Genomic DNA, 10,800 nt, shown 5'->3' with positions numbered 1-10,800 from the left:
CGGCTTTGAATGTCCTGTTAATGAGGGTGATCTGGATATGTACTCAGTTAGCCATTGTTTTGGATGGGCTTCTTGTTAGACCTGTCTTCCCAATTCGATGTCCTGGAATGTGAGGTATTTCAAATGCAAATTGCAGTAACCATCTTGGCTGCCAACTTTTTAAAAGTTAACTGTAGGATTCCAGCTCTCTCTCTTTCCATTCAAAGTTTAACGAAGGTTTCCAACTGATGTGTTAAAATAATCGTCATTTGGCATGGCAGGTTGTGCATATTTTGCACTGAGGTGTTGCCATCCCTTATTATTTGAAGTGGAAAGAATTGTACTTTCATAAAACCAGAATCCATTTGTTAAAAGTGCATCGTTTCCATTAACTATCCTTAAGTTTAGATAAATGGGATAGAATGCTAATATTCAGCTATTGACATTCGATAAAATGCATTAATTGCTGCAATTAATTATTTCATTCTATTGATTTTTTTTTTAAGGCATTATTCTGATGGCACAAAAAAGGAACCTATGAAAATCATCTCTATGGTGAGTCAGCTTCTGACAACTGGTGGAAATTGTATTCCAAAGTATTTGTGGGTTATGCTATCTTCCAATATGATGCACATTAAGTGGAAATATATGTGCAGAAAAAACTGACCTTCAATTAAAAAAAATTATGATCTAAAAGGGAATGAGTTAATCGTTTTGCTGCAATTGCAATATAAACCAAGTAGCATTCAAAGATAGTGTACCAATAAGCTGCATTTGTAGGGCATTTTCAGGTTGGCAAACTAACAAGTGGAGTGCCACAGGGATCAATACTGGGGCCTGAACTATTTACGATCTCTTAATGATTTGGATGAAGGGACCAAGTATATTGTAGTGTTACAACCAGATGAGAAAGGTGTCTAGAGGTCTTCACCTGGTCTTATTGTAACAGTGTTTAATTTTTAAACAATGTTTTGAGCTCCCCCTTCGTGAATCCTTGTTCACCAGTTTCCAATTATAAGGCAAGGAAATGAGCATAAACAGGCTTTCTTAGGTTTAAAGAAGAAAAGTGAAATTTATTAAAACTTAAACTGTAATTCAGTTAATGCCTACGGATACATGCCGCGTCCCATGCTAGCATGCTTACGCGATATGCACATGCAAATAGAGACAGAAAAGAGCAGAAGAAAAATAAAGTAGAGAGGTTTGAGGCAGTCTTTGAAGGGGGTTTCTCGTTACTGTTTCTGTGTTTGCAGCTCGCCGTAGAGTCTTTGATTGTAGACAGCTCTTAGTTTTCGTTGGGGCCCAATATTCTTCTTAAACCTTGTTCATGTAGGAGACTTTTCTCTCTTTGAGTTTACATGTCTTCAGTGGTTTCCGAAGCTGGTGAGAACGAGATGAGAGCATACAGGAAGTAGATCTTTTCCAGTCCGGGAGCAAACAGCTTTTCGAGTTTCTTTCAGCAAGTTCAAATCCAAACAACCGTGTGACTAAACAGGTCTGACCAGATCCTCTGTGTATTGGAGAAGCAGGGACTGGGTCCTTTGTTCCAACACTGTCTGCCAGCATGCGAATGTCTTTCCAGTCAGGGGCTTGACAATTCCTTGAGTGTCCCTCTTTTCTTCCCAGTCATAATTTTAAGTTTTAAAATGTGGTGAAATAATGTGTGCCTCAGACTTGGCAGGTGGGCGCCAGCATGACAGCCAAATTTGCAGACATTACTCAGATAGGTAGGAAAGCAAGTTGTGAGGAGGGTTAAGCGGCGCAGTGGTTAGCATCGCAGCCTCACAGCTCCAGCAACCCGGGTTTTGTTCTGGGTACTGCCTGCATGGAGTTTGCAAGTTCCTTCTGTGACCGTGTGGGCTTCCGCCGGGTGCTCCGGTTTCCTCCCACAGCCAAAGACTTGCAGGTTGATAGATAAATTGGCCATTGTAAATTGCCCCTAGTGTAGGTTGGTGGTAGGAGAATAATGGCGATGTGGTAGGGAATATGGGGCTAATGTAGGATTAGTATAAATGGGTGGTTGTTGGTTGGCACAGACTCGGGCCGAAGGGCTTGTTTGTGCTGTATCTCTCTTTGACACAATGACAGTGTCTGCAAAGTGTTAGGCCATATGGTGAGGGGTGTGGGTGGTCCCCGCTGTTCAACTCTTACCTGACCTCAGCAAGTGTTTTTGTTGTTAGAATTTTAACCCCTTTTTTTTTAGAATTAGAATATTACAGCGCAGTACAGGCCCTTCGGCCCTCGATGTTGCGCCGATCATCTGACCTACACTATTCCATTTACATCCATATGTCTATCCAATGACCACTTAAATGCCCTTAAAGTTGGCGAGTCTACTACTGTTGCAGGCAGGGCGTTCCACGCCCCTACTACTCTCTGCGTAAAGAAACTACCTCTGACATCTGTCCTATATCTTTCACCCCTCAACTTAAAGCTATGTCCCCTCGTGTTTGCCATCCTCATCCGAGGAAAAAGACTCTCACTATCCACCCTATCTAACCCTCTGATTATCTTGTATGTCTCTATTAAGTCACCTCTCCTCCTCCTTCTCTCTAACGAAAACAACCCCAAGTCCCTCAGCCTTTCCTCGTAAGACCTTCCTTCCATACCAGGCAACATCCTAGTAAATCTCCTCTGCACCCTTTCCAAAGCTTCCACATCCTTCCTATAATGCGGTGACCAGAACTGCACGCAATACTCGAGGTGCGGCCTCACCAGAGTTTTGTACAGCTGCATCATGACCTCGTGGCTCCGAAACTCGATCCCCCTACTAATAAAAGCTAACACACCATATGCCTTCTTAACAGCCCTATTAACCTGGGTAGCAACTTTCAGGGATTTATGTACCTGGACACCAAGATCTCTCTGCTCATCTACACTACCAAGAATCTTCCCATTAGCCCAGTACTCTGCATTGCTGTTACTCCTTCCAAAGTGAATCACCTCACACTTCTCCGCCTTAAACTCCATTTGCCATCTCTCAGCCCAGCTCTGCAGCCTATCTATGTCCCTCTGTACCCTACAACACCCTTCGACACTATCCACAACTCCACCGACCTTCGTGTCATCCGCAAATTTACTAACCCACCCTTCTACACCCTCATCCAGGTCGTTTATAAAAATGACAAACAGCAGTGGCCCCAAAACAGAACCTTGCGGTACACCACTAGTAACTAAACTCCAGGATGAACATTTGCCATCAACCACCACCCTCTGTCTTCTTTCAGCTAGCCAATTTCTGATCCAAAGCTCTAAATCACCTTCAACCCCATACTTCCGTATTTTCTGCAATAGCCTACCGTGGGAAACCTTATCAAACGCCTTACTGAAATCCATATACACCACATCCACGGCTTTACCCTCATCCACCTTTGGTCACCTTCTCGAAAAACTCAATAAGGTTTGTGAGGCACGACCTACCTTTCACAAAACCGTGCTGACTATCGCAAATGAACTTATTCTTTTCAAGATGATTATAAATCCTGTCTCTTATAACCTTTTCCAACATTTTACCCACAACCGAAGTAAGGCTCACAGGTCTATAATTACCAGGGCTGTCTCTACTCCCCTTCTTGAACAAGGGGACAACATTTGCTATCCTCCAGTCCTCCGGCACTACTCCTGTCGACAATGACGACATAAAGATCAACAGCAACGGCTCTGCAATCTCCTCCCTAGCTTCCCAGAGAATCCTAGGATAAATCCCATCTGGCCCAGGGGACTTATCTATTTTCACTCTTTCCAAAATTGCTAACACCTCCTCCTTGTGAATCTCAATCCCATCTAGCCTAGTAGGCTGTATCTCAGTAATCTCCTCGGCAACATTTTCTTTTTCTACTGTAACTTTGTGTTTTATTTATCAAATAAACAGAAAGCGACAGGTTTTCTTGTGGTTTAAAACAGAAGATTAATTATTTATTGAGCAATATGCCTTATTCCGAAATTGTCGCAACCGCACCTATTCACGCATTCAATCGCCCGTACACACACAAGAGACAGAGAGAGGAAAAGGTTTAAATGATTTGAAGTGAGGTAGAGTTGTGGGGTTCAGGGTAAACCTTTTGAATTTTCTCGGAGGTCAAGTTCTCTTTAGTTGCAGGCCTGGAGTTTGTAGATTTCCCTGTTGGTTGAAAGTTTAGTTTGAAGACAGGGGATCACTTCCAGTTCTCTGCTGCACAAGTTGAAATGTAGAATTCGCAGTAGGGCGCCTTCCTTTTTGGCTTGCTGGATTTTCTCCCAACTCTCAGCCGGACAGGCTTTGGAGATGCTTTTTCCTGGGGAGGGGGTGTAGGAATGGGTTCATTCTTCCACCACCCCCGCCCCCTTCCACCACCGCCCCCTCCCCCTCTTCCACCCAGGATGTGGCTACTTCATGCCTACTTTGTTTCAGAGGAGCCCATTTAATTCAAAAATGTCTAGATGTGTTCAGGTTGGGCGAAGTTGATACCTCTTAGCTTGGAATGTATTCTTTTGTTCGTACTAGACAGTAAGGCAGTTTGAATATACAAGGCCAGGTTTTTTGACCTTTGGCCATTTTGAAGCTCAATGTCCACGTTTTTCAAAGAAAAGGCCAATTTTATAACTCTTCAGGTTGACTTTGTATATTTTCAATCGCTCCACTTTACGTGAGCATAACAAATGAGGTATAGATAGGTTAAGTGAGTGGGCACAAATTTGGCAGATGGAGTATAATGTGGGAAAAAGTGAAGTTATTCACTTTGACAGGATGAATAGAAAAGCAGATTATTATTTACATGAAGAGAGACTGCAGCACGTTACAGGACAGAGGGATCTGGATGTCCTTGTACATGAATCACAAAAAGTTAGCAATGGTATAGCAAGTCATTGGGAAGGCAAGTCTGAATGTTGACCTTTATTACAAGGGGGATGGAGTTTAAAAGTAGGGAAGTCTTGCTGCAACTGTATAGGGAATTGGTGAGACCATAGCTAGCATACTTTGTACAGTTTGGTCTCCTTAATTAAGGAGGGATATACTTACATTTGAAACAGTTTAGAAAAGGTTAACTAGGCTGATTCCTGAGATGAAGGGATTGTCTTATGAGGAAAGGATGAGAAGGTTGGGCCTGTACTCTGGAGTTTAAAAGAATGAGGGGTGATTTTATTGAAACATTAGATTCTGAGGGGGCTTGACAGAGTAGATGCTGAGAGGATGTTCCCCCTCTTGAGGAATTGAGAACTAGGGGGCACAGTTTCAAAATAAGGGGTCTCCTTTTTAAGATGGAAATGAGGAGGAATTTCTTCTGAGGCTCGTTAGTCTTTGGAATTCTCTTCCCAGAGAGGATTGGTGGCTGGGTGATTGAATATATTCAAGGCTGAGTTAGATAGATTTTTGATCGACAAGGGAGTCGAGGGTTATGGGGGACAGGCGGGAAAGTGGAGTTAGGCCACAATCAGATCAGCCATGATATTGAATGGCGGAGCAGGCTGAAACGGCCGAATGGCCTACTGCTCCTATTTCTTAAATGAATTCATAGTTTTGATTCCCTACATTGTATGCTCAATTGCAGCTGAACATGTTTAAAGGAAGTGAAGAACAGGGGCTGGATTCTTTCCCATAAGGAGGAAGGCATGTTAATTCACTTCATTGTTACAGCTCCTAGTTGGGTAGCAACACTTGATGAAGTTGAGAGTTGGTCATCTGATCTTTTTGACCAAATTAAAGGGAACATTTTGCCTTATTGGCTGGAACAAAACTAAAATTCTTTGTTCCTTTCATATTCAGTGTTTAAAATAACTTGATTTTATTATTTAATGCTTTATATTTTGCTGAAGTTATTTCATGTTTGCAGAGCTGGGGTGCAGAAGGCTACCATCTTTGGGCAATTTCCAGTGATCGTACTCAACAAATGGGAAAAGACCTGGAAAACAAAAGTGTAGTACAACAGGCAGAAATTTTGCAGTTCCAATTCATCAAAAGCGCTTTAACTGTCAATCCCTGCATGGTAGGTGACAAGCTAAACCTGAACTCCTAATATTTTTGTTTATTAATTGCAAACTAGTAATTTCACACTTGTTCTGCTATTCTTCAATCTCCTATTTTATATTCACCATGGTTTTTAAAATATGTTTGTAGACTCCTTTACCAAGTGTGCTGTTGCTAATAAAACTATTTAGTGTCTGGTGGTATCCAGATAGGAGACTAGCTGTTAAATTTGTTTCTTGCTTTTGTAAACCATAACAAATGAAAAATTATTAGTACCAGTGCAATCTATGTAAAATGTTTCCAGTTGTTACAGGATCCTGTTGTGAATTCCAAGATTTTGTTTTTGTTTGATTTCCAGAATTACATTTTTTTTTTATTTTGAGCAGTTTTAAGTTATTTGTTCAACCTTCAATTTACCTCAAACAATTTTGAAAGAGTGCTGCAGAAGAAAATGCTTTATTGCTTTTCATTCTCCATATACCTGGACAGCACTTACAATTTGAGTCTGCATTGTCCATGGGTTCTATTTTGTTCGTTTTGAATGGTTCTTCTCCATAAGAAAACCAAAAAGTGTTCTGCCTGCCCTTGCATTTGAAGGCTCGTTACAGCTATAATTAATCCTTTCACTGATCTAATGTTCCAGTTTATTCTTGTTATGGTAGTGAGCCCTTGATGTGAATGGTGATTGTTATATTTCTGGGCAGATAGAAAATGCCTTCATATGAGGTATGTAACTCTTTCAGGACAGTTGTAATATCAAATTAATAAATGTACAAATAAAAAGAAAATCCTGGAAATCTGAAATAAAACATTAAAAAACTGGAATGCACAGCAAGTCAGCTGACACCTGCAATCAGAAAAGGTCGGTTAATGTTTTTCAGAACTGAACTGAAAAAGATAATCAAGTCCTTTCCTTAGCTATACCTCTCAATTTCCTTTTAGTAAGACATGCTAGTGAAGCGGATGGGTCTTTTGACATCCAAGCAGATGGAAGACATGTTGATGCTTTAGATATAAACAGTTCACAAGCCATAACACGTTAACTTTCTGCGTGACTGTGCTGTTTATCACTTCCCCCTCTCTCCCACCATACAAAGTGATTTGATTTCTTCTCCATTCCAAGAAAGAGTCTCCTACCTGAAATGGAAACCTGTCTTTCCTCTTTAAAGATACTCACTGCTTCTGTATTTCCAACATTTTTTTGATTTCTTTTCAAAATAAAATGTTTGGATTTGAGGGTTTCTTTAATTATTTTACAGTAGTAATGAACCTGCGAAGGCCATGTCATGCCCAAAAGCCTGCACTAGAGTTGATGTCCGTTTAGCGAAGCTGTACCTTTTATTCCTTTTACTGCTGTTTACATGGTCAGAAATATTTATTTATGTTGCTGTCAAAAACATAGGTTTTTTGAAAATATACCTGCCTGTGAGAATCATAACCCATCATTCCCCCTCCCCTCCATTACTTGCCTATATAAGATTAGAGATTTGTCAATCTTCAGTTTCCGTGCATCTTTTTCATATGATTTTTCAGGATCTTGGGAAAAAATGAAAATTAGAATTTCAGCTGTTGTATTTCTCTCCCCAAAGTAAAGTAATCCATATTGGAAAATGTTCATTTCATTTCAATTAAAAAGCATCTCGGCAGCTTAGGTTGTAAGACTGAAATGTTATCTTGAGTGTTCTAAAGTGCATTTGTAGGTTAGAAAAAATATTTTCATAAATTTGGAAAAACTTTTCTAAACTGAGAATTAAGATTAATTGTGAATTAATTACAATCATCTTTCCTTACAGAATAACCAGGAGCAAGTACTTCTGCAAGGAGAGGATCGCCTGTATTTGAACTGTGGTGACACATTGCAGAATCAGAATTCAAGTACTGCATCAGCAAATTCAGGCCATCGGCCATTCAGGGAAAAGAACCCTCATTATAATGATCTAGTTCCTCAGGGTTTAAGCACTTTATTAGGACACAGGCACTGGCATGTTGTACAGGTGATGTTTTTTAGATTCTCACAACTATATGCATTTTTTTTATTTGCTCGTAGACAGTACAAGATCTATCTTTCATGAGAGTTTATCAGTTGTGTATTTAGTGTCACTGCTGCCTAGCTGCTTTAAGAAAAATATTAGAAACCAGTACAGACACGAGTTTGACTACATCAAAATGCTTTGCCTTTTGAAAGGATTCAGCAAGCAGCTGCATGGCTGGCAGATTAGTTAAAGCCTGGCTACCCGACCCGTACCCGACTAGATCCACGTGCATGTGTCAGATTCAGGTCGGGTCGAAATTCCAAGTCCAGCATTTGGGCTTGGCTTGGGTCGGGTTGGGCTGGACAGTGCTGATTCCAGGAAGTCACGGGATCAAGCTTACCCAGGATTCCCCACAACTCCAGCTGCAGGAATAGCCTGTTGCTGGAACGGATGAAGGATATTCGTGTTGGGTTGGACAGAAAAAAAAAATTCAAGGATTTGGGCCCGGGTCGGATTCGGGTTGGGTTTTAATTTTATACCTGAGCCAGGCAAGACTAGCTCTCAAGCCTGTGACTGAGGGATATGAAGTGATTGTTGTAATTGTGCTACTGTGGTAAACTGCCACTTGAAATTTAACCCTGCCAATGGTTTTGACCAAGTGCATACTACATTGTCGTCTTTAGCTTAACTTGGCATTTTGCTGTATTTAATCTAAGAAAAGCTTTCTAATTTATGCAGCACGCAAACTTGAATTAAATCTATGGCAGTACAAAGCTAATGACAGAGATTCTGTTTCATTTGGGCCAGCTTTCACTTTAAGTAGTTGGGAGTACATTTCGCAATAGACCTGTCCATAGAATTTTGAGTACTGTTGGGCAGGTGGTCTTCGCCTCCTTATCCCTATAATAGGAGTTAATGTTCTTAAAATCTCTTGCCTCTTTCTTTGCACGTTGCCTGCATAGCTGTGCCCTAGAAAAATATCGGCTTCTTCTGAGGGGAGAGAGCTGTTAAAAAGACAGTACTATATGTGATTAATTGTAAACTCTGCTTTGAGCACCAAGGATTATATAACTTGTTTGTCTCTCTTTCTGTAGATTCATAGTACCTATCTAGAAAGTAACTGGCCAATAAAGGTGAGTTTTTTTCAATAAGTAAATTGTAAAATCAAAAAAGCTTAGTGAACTGATAAGATTTCATTCGTATTTCATTATTTCCTCAGTTCGCAGCAATAGACCGTCTGGGTCAGTGTGTTGCAGTGGCAGGCAGATATGGAATTGCACATTATGCTTTGTTTACGAGGAAATGGAAGCTTTTTGGAAATATTACGCAGGTAGGCAGTGGGTTTGATTTGGAACCTTAGAATTACTGTTCAGTCTTATTGTTTCTGCTTTTTTTTGTCCCTCAGGAAGGGAAGAGAAGAAAAAACAGCAGGGACAAAAAAAGCAAAAAAAAATCCTCAGCCATTCCTCAATGAGATCAGTCTTGATAGTGAGTTGGCAGCAAGTAGTTTGGCCACCGTCATATCACTTAAGTCCAACCCTGTCCTTCCCCAACATCTGTCTGTCAGCAGGAGTGCAGATCTTGGCAGATTTTCACTGAGGCCAACTGAGAATGGGTAGTTCAGCATAGAGCAGGGTGTCGATCCTGAAACCTTCATCTTTGACTCAGCTGGTCACAGCATTAACCAATCATTGAACAATATAGCAGAACTCATGTATTTATATCTGTTTTAAAATATTTTGAGACTTTTTTGGTGCTCACTGAGGTGAGGAATGTTGTTGCTGGGGATATGAAAACTTCCCATATCATGCTGCATCAGTCACTTCCCATATCATGCTGCATCAGTCACTTCCCATATCATGCTGCATCAGTCACTTCCATTGCAATGCTAATATGGTCAGATGCAGAATAAAACTCTTCACTCTGCTACGGTGTATTCACCAACCCTAATAAAGGGCTCCCTGCTCACTAGTGTGCCTCTTTTCATATATTAGCTGTCTTGTGTAATCTGGGTGAGTTTGCAAACTTAATGCTGAATTAGTATTTAACTCTGGATCTTGGCCTGCTGCGTTGAGCCTACACAAACTAATTTCACAATGGACCATTACAGTCAGTAGACAGTGGAGACTTTCATCCCACCGGTTAGGGCTGCATTTGATCTCTAGTCCCAGAGGCGAGTGTCCAGTCCACTCCACCATCTAGTATCCCTTGCAGTTAGGTGTAACTGAGATATGGCAATAGGGCTTCTAGCTGAATGTCATCATAAGCAGCTTTAGGAAGAGCCTATATGGATTACCATTTGGCAGTTCAGTGTCATTTAAATCTGAAGCAGTGATTTGTTGACCATTCTGGAAACTCAGTGGGGGAGAAATTTGTTAATGTTATGATACTGTCAATTTCCCAGGGACAGGCAGTGCCACGGGCTGTGAGAAACAGCGCCAAGCAATTGAATTTCTCTGCCAGCATACACTTCAAAAGAGAAAACTATTATTTTAACATTGTAACCCTGCTCCTTAGCAGTTAAGTCTAAACTAAAACTGTGACAGAATTTCAAAATATGAAAATGCATGTTAAACCTTCTTGCTGCTATAGCCATGGAAGATGGAGGAAGCCTTTGATTTAGTGGTAGTTTCCTACCTTTTGAGTGAGAAAGTAATCATTCCAGACTATGCCGACAAGTACACCCTGAAGCTCCACTCTGAATTCTGGGTTGACGTCCAACAAGATACTTGAGTGCGGGTGGCCCCTCCACCCCATCATAGGGTTTGTGAGAGCCCAATAATCTATGTTGGCTGGTATAAAGGTGGTTACAGCCATGGAAGGAGTATTCATCTTGAGATCTGCCAAACTGTTAAACAACCTGTGAACCCTTCCACTGTTTCACACTTAGCTTCACGCTGTTCC

At 41.0% G+C, this 10,800-nt stretch overlaps 1 protein-coding gene across 1 annotated transcript in view; it reads left to right on the top strand.

Moving 5' to 3' along the window:
• The first annotated feature begins 491 nt into the window (after nucleotides 1-491).
• The window catches only part of LOC137361465 (guanine nucleotide exchange factor subunit RIC1-like), a 64,808-nt gene continuing 54,499 nt past the window's right edge, over nucleotides 492-10,800 (top strand). The window contains exons 1-5 of the mRNA XM_068026325.1: nucleotides 492-534; nucleotides 5,790-5,942; nucleotides 7,717-7,917; nucleotides 8,991-9,029; nucleotides 9,116-9,226. Of these exons, the coding sequence (XP_067882426.1) occupies nucleotides 517-534; nucleotides 5,790-5,942; nucleotides 7,717-7,917; nucleotides 8,991-9,029; nucleotides 9,116-9,226 (522 nt within the window). The 5' untranslated portion in view covers nucleotides 492-516. The remainder of the gene's footprint in view (nucleotides 535-5,789; nucleotides 5,943-7,716; nucleotides 7,918-8,990; nucleotides 9,030-9,115; nucleotides 9,227-10,800) is intronic.

The sequence above is a fragment of the Heterodontus francisci genome, unplaced genomic scaffold, assembly GCF_036365525.1.
Source record: "Heterodontus francisci isolate sHetFra1 unplaced genomic scaffold, sHetFra1.hap1 HAP1_SCAFFOLD_1318, whole genome shotgun sequence".
NCBI lineage: Eukaryota > Metazoa > Chordata > Chondrichthyes > Heterodontiformes > Heterodontidae > Heterodontus > Heterodontus francisci.
This window is presented reverse-complemented; position numbering and strand designations above follow the sequence as displayed.